Source organism: Oryx dammah, unplaced genomic scaffold (assembly GCF_014754425.2).
Source record: "Oryx dammah isolate SB20612 unplaced genomic scaffold, SCBI_Odam_1.1 HiC_scaffold_27, whole genome shotgun sequence".
In the NCBI taxonomy this organism is placed as follows: Eukaryota; Metazoa; Chordata; class Mammalia; order Artiodactyla; family Bovidae; genus Oryx; species Oryx dammah.
The window spans coordinates 116614926-116638696 of NW_024070211.1; the positions used below are offsets into that span (position 1 = coordinate 116614926).

Here is a 23771-nt window from a genome sequence, read left to right on the forward strand (position 1 = left end):
AGACATTTTGACATTGGACTAGCCTCACATTAGGGACCGTCCATGCTTGGTGAGTCATTTCCTCAAGATTTTGTGTCTTCATACTCATGGTGAGTCCTCCCCACTGACTGATTCCATTTCCATTGCAGAGCACCAACAGTTAATGTGAGATTATCCAGTTAAATAATGAAAAACATCCAGGTGCTCAAGATGGGACAAAATAGGGATTCTCAAGGAGGGTAATTAAAGTCACTCTACAAGGTTTCAGTTTGAGGGCTTTCTGAAATGTTGATTTCAAAATTAGATCAATTTATATATTCATATAAATATATAGTCATATGACTATATAAACATATAGTAATTGTCTATAAATTAATATTATATATGCAAATCTCTCTATATAATTTATAAATATTATAAAGAATTTATATGAAATCCATGAGGTTTTTAAAAAATAAGATGAAAAAAGAGCCTGACTTTCATGCTTTGTTCACTGAGAAGATACAGCAGCAGGTATGAATATGAACTTTTATAAACAGCTTGTTCCACGCTCCTCTTTAGATGCTGGGACTTTCCCCATTTGGTTTAGTAAGAAAAGATCGTGGGTGAAGATCCAACAGAGGGGAAATGAGGCAGTAGAAAGGCAACTACAGCAAAACCAAGGCCACGGATGAGTGGGGCACAATCTAGTCTGGTAGGAGTGTCACTTGAACTTTCTATATGTCCGCTTCCTGTGAATAAAACTAGCAAGTGTATCTAATATCACAGCTAGGTGGTAAAGTAAAAACATGTGAAAAGTCAGGAATGAGAGATAATGTGATGGGGTAGTATTACCCCCTACATTCTGGAAACTGCTATTTTCATTTTAAATTCAAAATAACTTACTTTTTAACCTGAAGATTTTAAAGTATTTAATGGGAAGTATAAAAATAAGCCCAAGTGATTGTGAACCAGCAATGAAACATTTAAATTAACATGGAAAAACATATGAGAGTCCTTTCCAGCATTTACGATAACTAATCACGTAGGAAGGGTGTGTAGGGTTGAGTTCATTCCAAAGTAGCTTTGCAGACTAACACCAAAAACTTATCAGCCATACAAATACATCCTAAGCTTTACCCACAGTAAAAGGAATTTATTAATTGCAAGAAATTCATCTCATTTTTTGCCTAAGAATGCACAGGAAAGTGAGTAAAATTAAAAAATAATTCAACATGGGTAGTCACGGTCAATTTCGCAAAGCAAGATATACCTAACCCAACAGCTATGGGCCTTACACCTGGCAACCCAGCTTATTCAGAGATACCAGAGGAGTGAGGATGGCAGAAGTGGATGGGAGAAAAGAGAGTTGAGGATCTTCTTATAATAATGTAGACATTATTCTTGATATTTCACCCAATCTTTCATTTTTAAATAAAAGAGCATTATGTCCAATGTATAACTAAAATAATTCATTTTAGATTCTTTTAAAGCTTTACTTCTCTGATTTTATGCTATCATGTACTTAATGGATAATATAAAACAAAAAAAATTACTTTTGTTGTTTATAGTCATTAAAAATTACATTTCCATCCTCAAGACCGTATTCTATGTTTTTTTTTTTATTATTTTTTAGGATAATGTGACAGGGCTCAGCAGTTCCTAAAAGTGCTGGAAATGAAGTGGTAGATAGCCTGAAACTTAATGGTTGTGAAGTCCTTAAAAAACAATACTGTGTTTTTAATGGAGTTAGAGTGAGAAATGAAGCCGTTTTGTTTTCCCTGCATGTGTTTCTCACTCTGAAGTCAAAAAAGCAGCTCAATCTGATTGAGGAAGGTAGGGGGTAAAGAACTTACCAGGTTTTTCACATGAAAGCAAATGCTTAGAAGAAGGATTAAAAGCCAGTGTACACGAAACTGTGAGTGTTAACTGATGTCAGCCCCACTCCTACTCAGAAAGTGGAGTGTGAACAACCAGAGCTGATGACACTGTCTCCTTGCCAGAAGCAGGGTCTCGAACCCACACAGCAGAGCTGGAAACCACCTCACTCAGGGTTCAGTGGATGTCCTTTGTCACGCATCTCAGACAGAGGCAGATATTTAAGATGGAAGAGGCTTTACAAAACCCTGTGGCCCAGGCCATAGGGTCAAAGCAGAAAACTATGTTTCATGGAACTCTCAAGTCTCACATGATATTAATAAAAGTAAAAGAAAAATGGTAAAAAAAAAAAAAAACAAACTGAAAGAGATGTCCATGGTCAAATGTTTAAGAAATTCAAAATTAATCAAGGTTAAACGTGTTTCTTTCCTGAAGTACTTTTCCGAGCCTTCAGTATTTTAATGTGCAGGAAAAGAAAGTGAAAGTGATAGTCAGTCAGTTCTGTCTGACTCTTTGCCACCCTATCCATGGACTGTAGCCCGCCAGACTCCTGCGTCCATGGGATTCTCCAGACAAGAATACTGGAGTGGGTTGCCCGTCCCTTCTCCAGGGGATCTTCCTGATCCAGGGATTGAACCCACGTCTCCTGCGTTGCAGGCAGATTCTTTACTGTCTGAGCCACAGGGAAGCCCCAGTTATTCAGCCTGAGACCTCTTTCTAATAAGATATTCACTAGGCTATGGATGGACACTTCTGTTCCTTAGGGGCACAGTTTGAGAAATACTGAGAGATAATATTATGATACCTGGATTATAGACGAGGGAGCTGAGGCCCAAGGAGAACTCGGGTCTTTGGGTTCCGGGTACCCACTCTTCTCAGTGGACTGATCAGAAATCCGAGAAAAGATAAGCTGCAACCACCATTCCTGGCAATACACATACCCTGGGAGGGTGTCCTAAAACCAATACTTCTGAAAATGCGGTACATACACTTTTCCTTCCTGGCTCAGTGAAGACACACAGACCCTCTCGAATCATGATTACCTGATACAAAGGCATACAGATGCTATCAATCCACTCCAGTTGCAACCGAGGCAGCTCATCCTTCCGGTTCCGATCAAAAATAGCCTGTAATGGGGGAGGAGAGCCTTGCTTTATTACACCAGAGACTTTACGGGTGCTTTGTCAAACACTTTGCCACAATGATCTGATTTTTACCAACTGAACACTTCACAAATCACAATCAACATTTACACGTACTTTCTTTTCCTTTATCTGTGATGAGAAATAAAGTATTTTCACCTCTTTTTATGAGATTTGTAAGCGGATTTATTTGGACTTTATAGCATGCAACTCCTTGGGGCCAAAATCTGTCTTCAGATATAGGTAACTGCTACTAAATCAAGTCATCAGGTCACTGGGAACTGGGTACAAGTCAAAGGAAGGGGGAATATTTTATTGCCACAAAATAGTGCAGGCTTTTATTTTTATAGTGAGAGAGTATGGGATAGATTGGAAAAGAACATTAAAAGCAATGTCATTTTGAATAGGAACTATTTGTGTTAATTTTTCAGAGTGGGGACAATTTTGTGTGTTTTTCAATAAGGTCCTGTCATTAACAAATTCCTAAATTTTTATCTATCATTGGATGGATAATGGGAGAACAAATGGCAACCCACTCCAGTATTCATGCTTGGAAAACCCCATGGTCGGAGGAAACTGGTAGGGATGAATAATGGGGGGAAGTACCCATTCTCTCCTCGTTCCCAACTTTTAAACTTTATGATATTATGATGTTTAGAAAATTTTTGAGAGAAAGAAGTGACATATTTCTGTTGGGCAGACATAAAAGGAGAGACACTCAGTTATCACTAGACGGCTAAACTGGATTCCTTGGACCAACACTGCCCCGTGTCCTCCAGTGAGAATGTCCCTCGCTTTGTTCTTTTTTTATGCATATAAGCTTTATAGCCAGAGGGTATATTTTCAGATTCAACTTATAGATTCAACTTTTTATAGATTTAACTTATCAATAAATTTTAAATACATACACATGAAATGTTTTACCCAGATACAAATGAGATTGTTTTTAACTTAGATGACACCCACACAATGGCTATTACTGTAAAGCATTAAGCAGGAGTCATAACATTATTGGGAGAAGGTAATGGCACCCACTCCAGCACTCTTGCCTGGAAAATCCCATGGACGGAGGAGCCTGGTGGGCTGCAGTCCATGGGGTCGCTAAGAGTCGGACACGACTGAGCGACTTCACTTTCACTTTTCACTTTCATGCATTGGAGAAGGAAATGGCAACCCACTCCAGTGTTCTTGCCTGGAGAATCCCAGGGACAGGGGAGCCTGGTGGGCTGCCGTCTATGGGGCCACACAGAGCCGGACACGACTGAAGCGACTTAGCAGCAGCAGCAGCATAACATTATTAAGTATGCTGCAGATTCCAGGTGCTATATCAAATGTGTCACGGACATGATCAGCTCAGGGATAGGTAAAGGCTAATTCCTTTATTCTTAAAGAGTAAGGCCAGGGTCTGAGAAGCAACCCTGCTCCGCCTTACTGTCTTACGGTAGGTTTTGTCTTTCTTCTAAATAAAATGTGACATCCACAGCATTTTGGTGTTCACATAGGTCATGAGAGCAGACTCATGACATGTCCTTGGTCCATATATGTTGAAAAATCCTGGAACAAAGGGGACACTGGGTGGGGCTCAAATCATTTGCTGCTGAGGTTCACAAGAAGATAGAAGGGTGCTGCTGAGGAACGTATCTCCAAATTAGGGAGACGGTCACTGCCTCCCACTGGCCCGCTCATCCTTGACTGCCATGTGGAGTGTAAATATCAGGAAGGAGGACTAGGCACTCCAAGACACGGTGAAACGTGCTGGAGGAAGGGCTGGTTTCTGTGAACTACATGGATCTTGGTTCAATATGTCCAAGATTTAAAAACATTTAAATGTTTTAAAGCCATTTAAAAAACATTATTCTGTTTTACCCTGTCTATAGTTCTCAATGTTATCTGAAATTTCCTTATTTGTTTAATTACTCTTTCTGGTGCATAGGATACACTTTTTGTTAAAAAAATTCACTTAAAAATATTCACAATTAGCTGTGCAACCATTACAACAGTCATTTTTAGAACATTTTTTATCACTCCAAGGGAAAAAAAAAGTGACATACCAATTAGCAATCTCTCTTCATTCTTCCCCAAATCCCCTAATACTTAGGCAGTTCACAGAATCACTTTCTGCCTTTATAGATTTGTCTGTTCTGCAGACAAATGTCTGTTCACATTTTATGTTCATGGAATCATATGATATGTGGTCTTTTGTGATGGGCTTAACTGGGCATAGTGTTTTCAAGGTTTACTGTGTAAGCCCACATCAGCACTTCATTTTTATTGCCAAATGATATTCCCTCATATAGATATACCATATTTTATTTATCCATTTATCAGTAGATGGACATTTGGGTTGTTTTATCCTTTTATTGTGTATAATGCTACTACATTCAAGTTTTATTGTGTGGATGTACGCTTTTGTTTCTCTTGGGGTTATAATTAGAGGTAGAACTGCTTGCCACATGGTAACCCTAGTGTTTAATGTTTGGAGGAACTGCCAAACTGCTTCCAAAGCAGCTGAATCATTTAAATTCCCACCAGCAATGTACAAAGTTCCAATTTCTCCACATTCTTGCCAACTCTTGTTACTGTCTGTCTTTTTGATTATAGTCATCTTAGTGGGTGTGAAGTGTATACCTCACTGTGGTTTTGATTTGTGTTTCCCTGATGACTAATGATTTAGGACACTTTTCTTCATGTGCTTATTGGCCACTTACATATATTCTTTAGAGAAATGTTTATTCAGATCCTTTACCCATTAAAAAATGTGTTGTCTTTCTGTTGTTGAGTTGCAATAGTTTTTATATATTATATATTTTATAAAACATTTTATACATTTATATAATAGCTTACATATATTGCAATATTTTTTATATATCCTAGACATTAGGCAGGCTTCCCTGGTGGCTCAGACGGTAAAGTGTCTGCCTGCAAAGTGGGAGACCTGGGTTCAATCCCTGCGTCAGGATGATCCCCTGGAAAAGGAAATGGCAACCCACTCCAGTACTCTTGCCTGGAAAATTCCATGGATGGAGGAGTCTGGTAGGCTACAGTCCATGGGATCACAGAGTCAGACACGACTGAGCAACTTCACTGGTTAGACGTTAGGCCCATATCAAATACATGCTTTATAAACATTCTTTCCCGTTCTGTGGGTTGTCTTTTCACTCTTTTGATAGAGTCCTTTGATACACAAAGTTTTTAATTTTGATGAAGTCCAATTTCTCTATTTTATCTTTTGTTTCTTATGCTTTTGGTATCATATGTAATGATATGTAAATGTAAATGTAAAAAATGGTAATGATATGTAAAATATCATTGCTGAATCCAATCCAGAAGATTTGTATCTTGTTTTTTTCCTAAGAGTTTATAGTTTTCGCTCTAACATTTAGGTCTATGATGCATTTTGAGTTTATTTTAGGGTCTGGTGAAAGAGAAGGTCCATTTTCATTCGCATGTGATATTCCATTGTGCCAGCACCATTTGATGTGTAGATTATTTTTTCTTGATTGCATTATCTTGGCACCTTGCCCCAAATCAGTGGGCCATATCTGTAAGGGGTCATTTCTGGACTAATCACTTCTCAACAAATGTTTGATGAGTGGAAGTGTGAGATACCACTTTGTGCTGTTTCCCTTTACAAAATTTTGCATCTTGTAATTGATTCTAAGTGAAAATTTATTTAATGTCCATATTTCCTGCCAGTTGACAAGCTTCTTGAGGACAGGGAAGATGGTGCTGCCTCCTGTCTTGATGCACTGTGTCCAGCTTCATGCTTAATACTCGAAGGTGGTCAAGCACGTTCTGTTAACTGACTCACTGCTTCCAGTATTAGTCTGGATGAAGTTACTCTGTTGACCTTTAGGACTATGACACCTGAAAGGGCTCTTGGACAATTTTATCCCTAAATATCAAGGAATAATGGATACAGAAGGTGTCAGATCTGGTTGTGCACATTTCTAGACATTTCTGGAAAAGCACTAATGTGGGATACTCCTGTTACAGCAGCCAGGCCCCTCCCGAGGAGATGGTCATCAGTCGTATTAAGTAGGCCCCTATGGGGAGACAGTAGCACGTACAGCTATGTTTCCACCACTGAATTAATTTCATTTATGTTTCCAGGAAAACCCTTACCTGACTCTACAAAAGTTCCTTAATGCTGCACCACTACACCTGCCAGGCTGTCAATGCTGGCAATTAACTCATATTTTTTCCATTTAATTAAATGACCTGTAGTATTGCTGCCATGTAAGGCCTTCAGAGGAGGCCTTGGAAACAGTTTTTTAAAAGAGGAAACAAGCTTTTACTTGAAAACAGATATACTAAATAATAGCTGGCAGAAATTTGGGTTGTACTACGTTTTACACATTAACTATGTATCCCAATTTAGCATCTTTATTTTATAACCAAATTTGATGACACCACCAAAAAAGAACAAAGGAATGTTTTGAAACCAGTATAAACAGATATTGCTTTGGAAATTAAAATAATTGATGGGTGTGTTAACCTATGTAGTCTCCTGATCTATTATGGGTCAACAACAAATAAAGAATAGTCAAAATTAGTAAGTCTGAGTTCTGACTTCAAACAGGTGAAACTCTTCAAGCTAGGAGCTCTTCTGCCGCTTTTCCTTGTTTTTAAATGTCAGTAAATAAAAATGTTTTAAAACTTGAAGATCTTATAAGTAACTCCAAATATTCAAAACCTAGTTGATCTGAATCTTCATAAACAGACACTCTTGATAGCTGACACATTCCTTGAGCTGCACTGAATCTTCTGTGGTCTGACAGACTTTAGAATACTCTGGACCATTCTTGGATCATTGGGTGATATGTTTTGAGCTACTCTTTCATTAAGAATAAAGAGACTGCCCCCCTCCTTGAGGCTGGCGACTGGGGCATTTATATCTTTGTTTCCTGATTGGTAAAAACAGAATCATCCTTAGCCTACAGTAAGCATTCTCAAATAGTAACTGAATGGTTGACTCCAGTAAAAGCAGCATTTCAATCAGCAGAACCTAGTCTCCCGGGTGCAACTTTTCATTTTGCAAAAAGAGAAACAGACCTGAAATGATTTGCTTTCAGAATTTGGAAAAGTTCAAAATTGGAAAGTAAAATCCAGAATATCCATTATTTACTGCATCTGCTTGTTCTAGCCCCTCAAGGCTGGACAGCTTGCCTTTAGGTTTTTGTTTTTTCCTGTATGTCTGTTTCAACCTAGCCACTGATGGCATATGAAGCACCAGCCCCGGGCCTTGAGTTATTCAAGTACTACTCTGCAATCCTCCCTTGCGCCTACTTCTCCCAGTGTGGGAACACAGGAAATGCTTGTTAAGTAATCAGCCCTCTTAATCAGAAACCTGGGAATAACAGTGTTTAGCATCTAAGTTTAATTAAAGTTTGAAACTTTCAAGAGTGCTTCCTTAAATTCATTCTCAGCCTTTCAAGGTGCAATCTGAAGTTATTTTGAAATGTCATTCGAAAGGGTAAATACATCATGAGAAAAGGACGATCTTACTGAAGGGGTAAGTTTCAGTTCTGCTCTCTCCCGATCGCCTTGTTCAAAGAACTCACTGGTTACAAGTTCAGCCACCTGAAACACAAAAATATTTTAATTAATGGGCATATGTAATTCATCATGAGACGTAGAAGTTATTTCTGGCTTATGTCTATGGCAGTTACCCTCAAGACAGACTATCATTTGAAAAGCTTATGAGGAAGTTCATTAACCTTTTGTGCTTGAAAGTATGATAGAATTTAATCAATGAACCTGATTTCCTTTTAATTAGATCTTGTGCATTGTATTTTTATTTATTTTTCTTGAAATAGAGTGAAGTACAGTTGCAATCCTTAGACACATGCCAATAGACAATCTCTGAGAGTAGAGCTCATATATTCAGATGAGGCACGGATATGTAACTTTCAAGGGAGGGAATGTTCTTAACCAGAAAAATGAAGCAAATAATAACCTAATAATAATTGACATTATAACAGATCATCATACTATATTTGTAATAATAATTCAACCAACTTTTGGTTGTTTCTGTGCAGATTTTTTTACTTTGTTGCACACATATTTTAACCTGGCTACATTCTGCCATCATAGAAACTTTTTAACCATGTCCCCCTACCAGTATTTGTGTGCAATCTGGAAGGGTTAACCCCAGGGCCCACCCTTTGCTTCCTACTGTAGCAATCAGTCAAGGGGCAGGACTAATGTCAGATTCGTTGTTCATACCAGACTTTTCTGGTATTTTTTGGGGAAAATAATTCTTTATGTATTTTTGGCTGCACTGTATTATGTATTCTTGGTTGCTGCTGGTGGGCTGCTAGCTGTGGTGAGCAGGGGCTCCTCTTCATTGCAGAGTGTGGACTTCTCGCTGCAGTGGCTTCTCCTGTTGTGGAGCACAGGCGCTAGGTGAAAGGTTTTCAGTAGTTGTGCGGGCTTAGTTGCTCAGCAGCATGTGGAATCTTCCCAGACCAGGGATCGAACCCATGTCCCCTGCATTGGCAGGTAGATTCTTATCCACTGTACCACCAGGAAAGTCCTATAGTATGTTATGATATGACTTGAAGAATGTGATTTGGTTTTTAGGCTGTCTCCATCCACATAGTAAATAACTGTTTATTTATGGTGGGTTCTAGTTGTTAACAAGCACAATGGAATGGCTGTTCTACTGTAAACCACACAGATATTTCCAAAGTAAGGACATATATTTTTCTACTTTTCGTCTATTAGTATGGATGATCAGAAGCTGCTGATCACGGTCAGGCTTACAGAGATTTTTTCCCCCCAAGTCCTGTGCTTCCATCAATAGGTTTATGGGAAGAAAACTGATATAACAGATAAGAGCTGACTGGATATTTTCAACAATACCATGGTGAGCATCTGGGAAATCTCTGAGATGAACTAGCTGGATTTACAAAATGTTGAAAGAACAGAAAACAAATTCCAGACAACTTGATGGTAAGAAGACCTGATTTCCAGGCTAATTCCAGGCTCTTATAAAGATGAGGTTCTTAAGTCTGGCAAAGGTTAGAGCGGCTTAATTTTGGTCAAGTGCAGAGAATCAAGATCATTTACCTAAGTATATCTCTCAAGAGATTTTTATCAACCATAAATGGTAGCCATTGATAAAACAAAAAGAATATGTATCACACACACATATCTGAGAGTGGCAAGTATCGAGTCATTTATTAACAAATAAAATGGCCAGCGCAGATTTTAAACATTTAAAAAATTCAATAGCATAAAACTAGGTGGAACTGACTGAATCTTCCTAGGATTCCGGCTCACTTCTCTGCAGCCTCTGCCACTGCCTTTCACATTAGCACGCCAAGCCTCTCCTGTTGCTCTCTGGCTTTCCTTTAGAGAAGAAATGGCCCTCTAAGGACCTGGCCTCTCCAGAACTCTCCCTCGGACTCCTCTGAGGTGGATCTTTTGCACTAAAGAATGTACGTATGTATAGCAGGTCACCCCGAGGTGCAGTCCTGAAGAGGTCAGTAGTCCCTGGAAAGCAAAGAAATTAAAACAGAATCCTTGTATTGAGCTTTCTAAAGTGGTCTTGGGTATTTCCCCTGAGCTTCTTTCACAGCTCAACTTGTACCACTGTTTCATTTGTACTTAAAAACCCAAGCAGGCCTATTAAGTGGCTCCTGATTGAATTTTTTATTAAAGAAGGAAATTGAGATGCTAATCAGGCCTTGGGGGATGACTGGGGAAACCCACATGCTTAGAGTCCTGTGTGCAAGGAAGGCAAAGTGAAACAGACTCCAGTGAAAAAACATTTTCAAAGGGATTTAAAAAAAATCAGCATCCAGGAAATTGGAAATATATTTCTATTTAAAAAAGAAGTTTCTATTGTTTTTGTCCAACTGTTTCCTAACATCCTACTAGACGTGAGTAAGTTTTTGAAAATATTTAACTCATTCAATTTGGAGACAAAAATGAGATCTTTAGAGTTGTGACAAGATTTCTGATGGAAACGTTTAGAAAAACAGGGTTTTATGTTTTATTTCCCTGACCTCATGAGTTTCTGCATCAGTGAGCAGATGTTCAAATCTTGAAAATAAAATAATATTTATATCAGGGACCAAGAAGACCACCTACAAGTGGGCATCGGGCCTCTTCATTCTACAATCTCAATGCAGTAGCTTTTTTCCTTTCAAGTACTTTGTCACTTTCTGACTCCCAGGTGGGCTGCTGCTCCTTTATCTGTGACATGCCTTTCACTGGGGTCCTGAGGGCCCTGGCACAGCATCCCTCATCCATCCCCTTTCTAATCTTCTCTATTATCCTCGGTCCTCCTAACTTTTTCCTACTCTCCACCACCTTCTACCCCTATCATAGAGGCCTCACTCCCCATATAGAATCTGGAAAAGTCACCTACATCTTCTCTGCACTGTATTCCCAAACTTTATTTTAAGGGAGGCCATCCCACATGAGGGAGGGAAAGGTGGGCATAGATGAAGAAATAAGCTACGCGACCAGCAAATTCTCCAAGCGTGTGTGCATGCTTAGTCGCTCAGTCGTGTCTGACTCTTGGCGACCCCATGGACTGTAGCCCACCAGGCTCCTCTGTCCATGGGATTCTCCAGGCAAGAGTACTGGAGTGGGGAGCCATTCTCTTCTCCAGGGGCTCTTACTGACCCAGGGATTGAATCCAGGTCTCCAGCATTGTCAGTTCAGTTCAGTTTGTTTGCTCAGTCGTGTCCGACTCTTTGCAACCCCATGGACTGCAGCACCCCAGGCTTCCCTGTCCATCACCAACTCCCAGAGCTTACTCATCGAGTCGGTGATGCCATCCAATCATCTCATCCTCTGTCGTCCCCTTCTCCTCCTGCCCCCAACCCCTCCCAGCATCAGGGTCTTTTCCAATGAATCAGCTCTTTGCATCAGGTGGCCAAAGTATTAGAGTTTCAGCTTCAGCATCAGTCCTTCCAATGAATATTCTGGACTGATTTCCTTTAGGATGGACTGGTTGGATCTCCTTGCAGTCCAAGGGACTCTCAAGAGTCTTCTCCAACACCACAGTTCAAAAGCATCAATTCTTTAGCACTCAGCTTTCTTTATAGTTCAACTCTCACATCCAAACATGACTACTGGAGAAACCATCACTTTGACGAGATGGACCTTTATTGGCATTGTTGGCGGATTCTTAACTGTCTGAGCCACTTCAATCATGTCACACTAAAGTGAAAACCAAGACTCAGTTGGAAGAGACTCCAGTGAAAAAACATTTGGAGTCAGTCTATTTATTAGAGCAGAGTCTGTAGCAAAACAGCACCACCTGCACCAAGCTGTCATGTGAGCAAGATAAAAACTTTCATTTGTGTTCAGCAACTGAATTTGAGAATATATTTGTTACTGCAGTCAAGCCTAGCTTAGCCTTTACTAACACAAAAATTGGTATGGAAGTGAGGTACTGCTATTCACAGAAAGGAAGGAAGGAAAAGAAAGAAAGGAAAAAACCCTAAAATATGTGGCTTGAGAGTCAGGTATAAAAAAGTGAGGAAATGGTTGTTTGAAGCTATAGGGATGATGATCCATCTTACATGAGGCAAAATAGTTTGTATAAAGCAAATACTGTAATAAAGCAAATATTGTATCTAAGGAACTTAGGGGAAGAGATTGAAAAAGAAAGCTAATAGCACGTGATGGCTGCTATTGACTGTTTTGCTTGGTATTATAAGAAGTCAGCTCAGAAAAGGGTTGGCAGGTGTATAATCAGAAATTAAAGGGAACAGAGAAAGTCATAAATTCTGGATCTTTTATAGGGATAGAATATGAAGCTGCTTCTTAACCCCAAACTTTGAAAGTAAAAATTGAGATCCATTTTGAATGACAAAGATCTCAAGACTTACTTAGCCTCACAACAAGAATGAAATAGAAGGTGTGGCCAGTGACACACAGTTAAAAACTCTGAATGAAAAGTAATTAGCCTCCAATTAAAAAAAAAAAAAAAACTCTGAATGAATTAAGGAACACACACAACATCCTTTCAATTAGACAAAATGGCCCAGAAAAATAATTTTTGACTACACGGTTTTCTCACTGGTGCCAAATACTGGGCACCAAATACTAGAGATTAACGGTCAAGAGAGAAATAAAGATGTACGTGTGCTATATTTCCTTCTTCCTGAATGTAAGGAAGCAAAGAAATTCAGGAGATCTAAGAAGTTTGTATAGTATCTAACTGTGGAAATGATTATTAGCAAATGGAAATGACTGGGATCAAAGACCTAAGAAGGTGGCTCAATGTTTAAGAAGTTTTTGGTGCTAAAACCCCCTCACAAGCCTGTGAGTATCTAAAACTTAAACCTGGGGCACTCAACCTTCTTTAGAGGGGAAATAGGCTGAGAGAGTTTGACCTCTGAGTCTCACCAAGGAGGACGGTGGAAAAGGAATGATTTCCCAGGATGGATCTAAAAACCATAGAAAATATCAAATTGGGGAGCATGTCCCTGAGAATCAGGGCCCTCTCAGAGGATGCCCCATGGAGCTGGGAGTGTCATCTGAGTGTTTTGTGGCATGGGTGTGTGCTGTGTGCTGCATTTTGGGTGTGTCTGGGCCTCTGGTTTACATCCAGACGTGCTGTAGGGGTGCGCACGTATCATCCAGAGATCCTGGACTTTGAGCTTAATCCCTTGACCCATGGGCTGTTTGGGTCATCTCCCTTGGAGGGGAGGATGAGTATATTTTGCTTGCAGGAAGGAGAGTGAACCACATTTTTGGTGATTAGAAGGGCAAACTGTGGGAGTTATGTTTTCACCAACTATTCCTGGCTTTCTACTTTCTGGGCACAGGGAAGGATGACATTTCCTATCTGGATGGGGTCTGTGACAAGTTCTGGCCAATGAATTGCTGGGGGCATGGCATTTAACTTCCAGCGAAAAACCCACCCAGGCCTCTGCTGGAATGATCCAGACAGTGGCTGCTCCTTCAGCCCCAGTCCAGCGTGAGGACAGAGGCACCAGCCAACCCCGGAGGCACGCGCCTCCAGGTAATTTGTCGGTTTTAGCCACCGAGATCTTGAGCTTAGTGGTAACACAGCCCATTCTGCCAACACACTTGCCTTATTTAAAAAGGTTAATGGGTGCCTCCTATGTAACAAAGCATAAAACACTGTTAAGAAGGAAAGACTTTGGAACTTAATCTGCTAGAACTTGAATTCCTAGCTATGCAACTTACACTTGTATGACCTCAGACTATGTATCCTTTCTAAGCCTCATTTTTCCCATTGGTGAAATAGGAATAATCACTGTATTAGTTTCCTAGGGCTGCCAGAAACTACCGCAGACATGGTGGTTTAAAGCAACAGAAATGACGTCTCTCATAGTTCTGGAGGGCAGGAGTTCAGTATCAGTTCACTGGGCAGAAATTAAGGTGTTGGCAGGGCCATGGCCCCCCGGAGTCTCGAGGAGAGGATCTGTCCTTCGCCTCTTCTAATGTCTGGTGGCTGCCGGCATCCTCCTTCCTGGGGCCACACCACTCCAGTCTCCGCCTTGTCTTTAACTTTGCTTTGCCTTCTCCTCTTGTGAAGGTGCCATCCCCGTGCCTGTCTCTTCTAAGGACACTTATGACTGAATTGAGGGCCTTCTTGAATAATCCAGATGATAATAATGATAGTTCTTAACGTAATCACATCTGCAAAGACCCTTTTTTCTTCTAAGGTAACACTTACAGGTTCCAGGGATTAGGACCTGATGGCTTTGGGTTGCCATTATTCAGCCCCTACAGTAACAACACCCAACTCAGAGGATTTAATGATATAACACTTACAAAGCAGACATTTAACAGTTATTCAGTCAATAAATATTAGTTTTTATTGTTATGTGACTGTATCTTATTTTCCCAAAATGTCAAGTCTTAAGATAACAAGTTACTGCTTTAGACCCCACAGCCCACCCAGGAGCTGCCTCATAAACCGGAAAGAGCTACTAAATTAATCAAATCTTAAATTGGGTAGTTATGAGATTAAAAACTATTCTTGCTCTAGAACTAACACTTTTGAACAGTAAAACCAGTAAATGCATTAAATTTTTGGTACAAATTAAATTAGATACCTCATATTTTGGCCAAAGAGCCCTCTGATTTCTAAATAGGCTTTTAAAAAAAAATCAAATTTCCTTTTTACCTCCTTGTTTTTTTGTTTTTTTTTAACCAGATGTGAAAAATTGGACCTTGTACTAAAACATGGTTACCTATTCAAAAACACTACATTTGAAACTCCTGCCTTAAGAAATGGCCAAAGTGTTATTTGGATTTAGTGTGTTAAAAGAAAAAAATCTTACAGAGTCAGAAATATTAGTTCTCAGTGGAAGCATGATAAAGAAAGGCTGGGCAATAAACTGTCGCCCCTCAGCCTCCTGCTATTTTTTACACCGCGTTAATACTGATGCAAATTGACTCGGGTTTCAGTGCCTGGCAGACAGGGCTCTGGGAATACTGTCCCCCCCCCAGCCCCCCTAGGTTGAGCCCTGCCATTAATCACCACTCGCCTGTCTCGAGATCTCCCACGGTTTGGTCACGGCTCCAAGGTCACAGGCTGTCATTAACATTGATCTGAAAAACAGAACCAAACAAAACAGCCTGAATAATCTTTTGTTGCATTCCTAAACAAACCCGTCCTAGATACATAAATAAATAAAATGGGACCAAGGCCAGCTCACATCTTCTTTACCTCCACAAGGGAAGCATTGTTTATGGTCCCATGTTTAAATCTCCATCGTGCAACCACACTGCTTCAGAGGACAAAGCTCGCACTGCCTCTCGGTGGCCCTTTTGTTTTGCCTGCGGTAGATCAAGGAAAGCCAAGTCCTGCTTTCTCCGTACCTGAACCAAGCAAGTTCTGCTGAAAATAATTTGTAATGGACGATGCTTTTTATTTTTAACACTCAGCAAGGGAATCAGTATATAATACTACCATAGCTGGTGAACCTATTTACCAAAGTATCACTGATGGATGGGGACGGAAGAAAACCCACAGCAAAAGGCAAATAGCCTGCCCTGTTAGGGGCTCCGGCATTTTTATCGGTTCCACAGAGCTCATATTTACGAGGGAGAGACACACGGTTTCACTCCAGTTTACTACCTGGCTACAACCCTGTTTTATAAGCGTTACGAAGAAGAAACATACTCAGCCACAGCTTTTATTAATTTGAGCACATAAGAAAATACAGGCAAGATCCGGATCAGATCTTTGAGGGGCAGATTTCTATTGGTTTATCTAGAATCCACACTGAACCCTGGATATAAAAAACATGGGGAACGCCAGTTTCAAAACTTAAAATGTACGTGAGTATATTAACGTAAGTTATCAGGCAAACCATGAAAACCAGTGTACAATTCAGCCCTAAACAGACTACCTTTAAGGAAGAAAAAAGAATCGGCAGACAAGGGTCTGCAAGAAACCAAGACAAGGGTTAAAAGGAGAAAGAAGCAAACAGACACCATCACCTGGAGAATTCTAGAGAGTGAGGCTATGACGACACAAGTTGCAGCTCTGGTGCTCCTAACTGGGTGTGGTGGAAAGGGAAGAAATCAGGCACACTCTTTGTCCCACATCTCTCTTTGTATTAAAGCTAGCTGCATGTGATGAGGAGTAGTGAAGGATCTGAGCTGGGGAACCACATCTTGGCTCACTCCTTTTGGAAGAAAGGGGTGTGTTGTTAAAGGTCAGAGGGCTGTCCTGACGTCAGGTGTTAACATTTCATACCCTGCTGGGTTTGAATGCCTTAGAAACACGTCTGCTTCCCAGATGGCAGAGCATGCCTGGACGGTGGTAAGAGGTTTGTGTCACTTCCCCAGGAAACTACGCCAGGGAGCAAGGCAGACCGGCAGATAACAATAGGTCTTTCAAAGTGCACTCAGGCAGCACCAGCTAGGAGCAGTGCTCTCAGAGTCAGGCAGCATCTAACTCCAAACACTCCCAAGCTAAGACCTGTGCAGAGAGACACATCAGCCTATTCTTCATCTTTGGTCTGTGACGCGCTTCCGCAGTCCTTGCCATGTGCCTGCCTCTCTACTAAGCACTGTACCAACTACCTACTAACGAACCTGTAACTAAATGACTCCTCATCACAGGGTGCTATTATTTCTAGTTTCCAGAGAGGTCATGGAGAAGGCAATGGCACCCCACTCCAGTACTCTTGCCTGGAAAATCCCATGGACGGAGGAGCCTGGTGGGCTGCAGTCCATGAGGTCGCTAAGAGTCGGACACAATTGAGCGACTTCACTTTCACTTTTCACTTTCATGCACTGGAGAAGGAAATGGCAACCCACTCCAGTGTTCTCGCCTGGAGAATCCCAGGGACGGGGGAGCCTGGTGGGTTGCCGTCTATGGGGTCGCACAGAGTCGGACACGACTGAAGCGACTTAGCAGCAGCAGCAGCAGAGAGGTCAGTGGAAGTGTGGAGGGATTAAGTAACTTTCCCAAAGGAAGGAAAGGATTCAGGATTCTGTGCTTATCACAAAGCTGCCGCACCCCTCTTGTTCCACTCCAGTGCTTTTCATTTTCGGACCGTTTTAGGACGCTCTGCTGGGACCAGCGAGGGACAAAACTGTAGGTTATGCATTGGACTTTGTAGTCTCTCTCCCAGACAGGAAATAAAATCTCTGTGAGCTTGCCTACTTGTACCATAGTTGATCATTACTTAAGTCTCATCTACTCAATAATTTGAAGCTTACTTCTCAAATTCATGTCAACATTAATCAGTCAATCAACAAATTTATTGAGTATCTGCAAGGTGCTCTGCTGATGAGAATTCTGATAGCCCCATTTATTGCATGGGGCTTCCCCAGTGGTTCAGTGGTAAAGACTCCATCTGTAGTACAGGAGCTGCTGGAGATCCAGGTTCAATCCCTGGGTCAGGAAGACCCCTGGAGCAGGGCATGGCAACCACTCCGGTATTCTTGCCTGGAGGATCCCATGAACAAAGGAGCCTGGCAGGCTTCAGTCCATAAGGTTGCAAAGAGTTGGACACAACTGAGCGACTTAGCACACACACATTAAACAGGCATTAGAGAGTGATTTATATCGTCTCTATATGAGGTAGAGATACCATTATTATCTCCATTTTACAAAGCAGAGAATGTTTTGCCTTCCTGGATGGGAGGGGTGGGGGGAGGTGGTTAGGTACCTTGCCTGAGGTTATTATCACTAGGCTGGTATCAAAACTAGGGCTGGGATCCAAACAGTCTGACAGAACATCTCTACTTTCCGTGAATACAGTGGAGCCAGAAAGTCTGTATGGAGAAAGGAGACAGAATAAATGCTGGGGAGGAGGATGGTAGATGTCTAAAACCTTTATCCAATTGTTGTAGGGAGTCAGTTAAGGTTGGGGGCTCAATTAAGGAGGCACCTGGCCAAAGCTTCAAGGAGAGGACTTTAATACCTCTTATTAATTAAGAGGGAATAGGTTAAAGAAGGAGAGAGTGGAAGCAGGGAGACTGGTAGGAAAGTGTAACTAAAAAGGGCATAAAACTAAGAAATGCGGGGATGGAAAGGCAAGGATAAGCATGAGCGCTTACAAGGGAAGAATGGAAGGAGGTGAATGGGCAGTTTTAGCTTATTTTTTAGAGTCGGTCTCTGTACTTAAAAGGCCATCTCTGGAATAAGAGAGGAGGGAGGGAGCTTGCAGCAACTGTTTGTGTCTTGATGTCTGCATAACTCTAGTCTGATTTACAGTTAGATGGTGCAATCTGCTTAGTGCAACTGCAGGAATGAAGGTCAGGAATGTCCGCCATGGGGTCAGGAGAGGTCATGTGATTCTAGAGTGTCTGAGACTCCCAGTGGCTCACTGCTGCCATGACTCTCTTCTAGTTGCCAAAATTACTTCAATAATTATCTTGAGGCAATCATAACTTTCTTGATTTGTTCTCTAGTTTTAAAAGCATTTGCAACTAAAAAGAGAAATATTTGCGGGGGAATAAATTGGGAGACTGGGATTGACATATACACAGTACTATATATAAAATAGATAACTAATATGGACCTACTGTATAGCATAGGTAATCTACTCAATACTCTGTAATGATGTATATGGGAAAAGAATCTAAAAAAGAGTGCATGTATGTATATGTGTGTATATATATAAAAAACACTGATTCACTTTGCTGTTATACCTGAAACTAACACAACATTGTAAATCAGTAAGTTTAAAAATTAGTATACTTCAATAATTTTTTTAAAGGAATACATTTTAATTTAAAAGATATTTTCAATTCAGTAAAAGATTACACGTATGAACTGCATTTTATGTTTACCAAACAAAAAGATGACACCTTGCAGTCGACAATCTGTCTCACTGCTTTAAATTTTACACACAAATACAGATCCCAAACGGCCAACAGAAAATGACAGTACGGAAGTAACTCAAGTTCTGTTTAGCTTTACCATCACCACGCTACCATTGTTTATTCTGAATATACTGCTTAAAAGCAGAAAGGTGACATCCCCAAAGGTTGGAGAATTGCGTGTGGAGTGCATGTGGAGTGAGGCCAGCAGGTTCTGAGCCGTTAGGAACTTGCTCTTGAAAGTGCATCCCGAGTCCACCTGTGTTAGGGCTGACGGGAAAACTGGGTGTTTTGGGAATTAACTTACATGTGTACAATCCATACACAATGAAAGGATGAGTAATACTGTGTTAATTTGAAGCTTTCAGAGCAATTATTTTGATACTCAGCAGTAACCTCAGCAATTGTTTAGAATTTATACCAACAAAAGAATTTTCTCTGGGATGCGTGTCTCATCGTTGACATTGTTTAGATTGCAGGCACATGGTGATGATAAAAAGCAGGCTAACTTTTAGTTGGTTTTATTACTATTTTAAAATTCTCTGGGATGGTGTTTCCCAGACCGCCCCCTCCTTGACATGCACATGGTCAGAGGCCAGCTGTGAAATGGGGTGGGGGTTGCAGAGCTTCAGGGAAAGGAGAGTTCCTGCAGACTTCATCTCTGCTCTATGTACTTTGCCTCCAAATAAGATTTTTCTTACCTATAGGGTTCCCTGCAGAAAAGTTTGGAAACCTCTGTGGGAAAATACTCATGTGGAAACACACAATAAGCACTGGCATTTTAGGAGCTGTGCTCCAGAGAGAGGCCAGACCCCAGTGGTTCTGGTAGGAGAATTTGTGAGGATGCTGAGGAACAGAAGAATTCCTTGAGGGGAGATTACATTTAGGGGGTAGTAAGGAGGAGGAGGGCTTCCCTGTGGTTCAAACAATAAAGAATCTGCCCGCAATGCAGGAGATCAGGAAGATCCCCCAGAGAAGGAAATGGAAATCCACTCCAGTACTCTTGCCTAGGAAATCCCACGGACAGAGAAGGCTGCAGGGCTACAGTCTACAGGGTCACAAAGAGTCAGACATACTGACTGACTCACACACACACACACACACACACACACACACACACACACACAGAGGGAGAAGGAAGGGTTAGAGAAAGACAAATAGGAGAAAGGAGAGTCAGAAGATAGCAAAAAATTCAGAAGAGCATGGGCTTTGCAGAAGCCAAGGCAGGAGAGAGGTTTAGGAAAGGAAAGGCCAACACAATTCAGACTGTGAAGAGATCTAGGAAGCTGGAGAGAACAAAGGTGGTAGGATATGATCCCTGGGAGGTGACTGGTGACTTTCAAAAAGTGCAGAAATCACATTTTAGCAACTAAATTCCTCAGTCGAACAATTTACTCTAAATACTAGATACACTTTGGAATGCTATGCAGCAATCAAAGATGATGCTGGTATGGACATGGAAAGAATTCCAAGGCATGCAGTTGAGTGAAGAAGCTAGTTCAGGTTGATATGTAAATATATAATTTATGTTAAAGAAACAGATGGACACTAAATAGTATGTTTCCCATGGGTACACATGTGTGGAAATGCTCTGACAGTAGTCTGAAAATAAACAAGGAATTAAAAACAGAGCAACGCTGTGCACAGTACGGGAACTGGGAGGAATACCCCAGGATTTGTTATAGAAAAATGTATTCCTATCATTACTTGTGGAATTCAGTGATCTAAAAAGAAAGAAACTGTCTTGTATGGAGTTAGAGGAGTGTGGCTGAGCTGTGGGATTGAAGGAGAGGAGAAAACTATGATTGGACCTTAAGAAGAAGGCAGACTTTAGGGATGATTTTTTTTATAAACTGAGGAGATGGAAGCATGTTTTTTAGCCTAGAAAGGTCATGTTGGGGAAAAAACTAAAAGCCAGATTTTGAAAATGCCAAAAGGAGTAAAATTGACACAGCCAGGTCAGAGGTCAGGGGTGGGGAGTGGGGGAGGAGGGCCCGGAATAGGAACCTAGAATAGGAAGCTGAGATGGAGGTGTTGACAAGAGGAGGCCCCCGATACCACCTCGGAAAGGGCAATGAGAATGTCATCTGTAACGATAACAGAGCGAAGTATGAATGCAGAGGAGGTGGGTAGAAGGCCCTTTGGTGAGACAGTGAGCAGGGGGTCAGCTGTGGAGGCAAGGGGCAAGCAGGCTCTGCGTTCTGAGATGGGGGCAGAGGCTGCAGGCTGGGCCAGGGTCCCCGGGGTGTTTTCAGTGGTTGCCCAGCTGTGGGGCAGATGCACTGAGCCCAGAATCCTGGCCTCACGAGCTTTCCCAGGAATACTGAACAGCTGTGGGACAGGACTAAGGCACTAAGTCTGAGGATGGGGGAGGTGAGGACGGTGGAAGGCCGGGGCAGATGGAAAGAGGAAGAGTGCCTGCCCAGCTGGAGTGGCTGCAGTGGGGGAAAGTGGTTAAAACGCGCCGAGGGAAAAAGAGATTTTGCTGCTGTCTTTCCTAAACTACTGAGAAGAAGTCCCATGAAAAATCTAGAACAGAGTCCTTATTCCAAACACAAAAATCTTTTGATTGGTTTTCCATCTAAAATGCCTACTATCTCTAAAAACAAAACAACCCAAACTTAACTCTCCACTTTCCTTTTTTCTGTGAAACTGTTTTCCAAGGTCCAAAAATCCCATCTCCAATGCAATTTGCATGCCTGCTGAAACACGACTAGTTCAAACATCTTCTAATTTTGAAGGCAAATGTATGGAGAGGAGGCAATGTAAAATAAATCAGAAGATGAAAAGACATATTCTCTATCTTTTTTGTAATTATTCAACTAGTTTCTGAATGGTTTTAATGTAAGCTAAGGTTTGGTACTTTAAACATCAGTTGTGCGCTCTTAGCATTGTCAAAAAGGCATCAGTAAATCTTCAAATACTGAATAAACACACAAACAAGAGCTTTTTCTTACCGAAATATATCACGATGGTTTTTGATGTTCCAATCATATTCTCCTTTACTGACAAGTTCGAAGAATTCTGTTCTCCTCCTGCATGAAATCAAATGAAAATTCTCAGTCTGTGTGGTGATATAAACACATTTATGGGAAAATATAAGACCACCTCAACCAAGTAATTTAATATTTGAAATCATGAGGCTAAAGTGCTATCAAAATAAACCACTTTTTAAAAAAATGTTGAGGCTTTGACAAAAAGCCACAATCATCTCCAAATGTATTTACAACAGAAGAGATTATCAGGCCATGAAACAGAAATCAGTGTGGTCCCGCATTTGGGATTACTTGCTGTGAAGCCCTGTGACTCTTACTGAAAAAGTCAGAGAAGGGAGGCAAGGACACATAAAAAGCGGGAACAGTTCCAGAATGTTCTTTTATCATTCAACATAGAACTGAGCTGTATGATCATCCAAGATAATATAAACTCCCTGGTAGTAAATTCAGAACAAACACTTTTGTAGAGGTTAAAAAGTAACCATTTAATCATTTCAGGGCTTTAAGCACATCGGCTATGGAGTCAGAAATAACTGTGTTTAAACCATAGCTCAGACTTCCTTGCTGTGCAACTTTGGAAAGTCACTTAAACCCTCTGAACCTCAGTTTCCTAATCTCTAACTTGAGGGTCCTATTTGCTGACTCAGAGTTATTGTGAGGATTAAGTGAGATGACATGCAATGTGTTTAGCAGTAGTATCAGCACATTTTAAGTGTGGATACACAAGCCTGTGGAAATGCATGTAGAGATGTGTGGATATGGAAAAGAAAAGAAGGGAAGCTTCTCAAGTTGTGAAAATAGGATGCCATTCCTATTTTCAAAACTTTTGTTTAATTTTTCATTTTTATAATGAGAAAGGAAAAAAAGACATCACCACTTTGGTTCGTTAAGAATCATTTCCCAAGGTCTCACATTTTTGGCACTTCCTAATGAGAGGCTCTTTAAAGGATCCTGACACACTGCTTCCCAATGGGCACCCCACAAAATGCTAGTCTGAGGAGGTGCTGCAGGTAAAGGGGGTGCTCTGGCCAAGTGAGTTTGAGAAATGCTTCCAGTGATCCTTGAAGGTTCACCACCCACATTCGCCTTTTGAAGGCTCTACAAAACGCTGACAGAAAAGCCTACTCGAGTTGACCATGGACTCCCATAGCACTGATGTTTTAAAGAACACACTTTGGAAAATGCTACCATGGCATTTATGGTGGAAGTCAGAGTAGGATCTTGGACACGTAGTGCTGACTCATTGTAGTTTGGGGGACAAAGGACAAGAGGCCGAGTGCTACTGGCTCCCCTGTTTCTTGTCGGGAGTCCCCATCACCACCTGGGTCCTAACTGTTCCAGGCAGACTTCTGTCATTTACTAAGCACACGACTGACTTTGGGTAGGTTAGGGTTGGTGGGAGGATTTATGTAAAACACTTAGCAGAGTGCCTGACACACAGTAGCTGTTCAGTAAGGATTAGCTACTGTTATTAAGCTCAGAAGCATTGGGTGTACTGACCCCAGCTGGT

At 41.1% G+C, this 23771-nt stretch overlaps 1 protein-coding gene across 1 annotated transcript in view; it reads right to left on the reverse strand.

Annotated features, from left to right (window-relative positions):
• Window positions 1-23771, reverse strand: part of PDE11A (phosphodiesterase 11A) — a 418022-nt gene that overhangs the window by 29249 nt on the left and 365002 nt on the right. Inside the window, exons 16-19 of the mRNA XM_040227701.1 lie at window positions 22223-22300; window positions 15470-15533; window positions 8487-8561; window positions 2880-2963 (exon numbers count right to left, since the gene is read on the reverse strand). Of these exons, the coding sequence (XP_040083635.1) occupies window positions 2880-2963; window positions 8487-8561; window positions 15470-15533; window positions 22223-22300 (301 nt within the window). The remainder of the gene's footprint in view (window positions 1-2879; window positions 2964-8486; window positions 8562-15469; window positions 15534-22222; window positions 22301-23771) is intronic.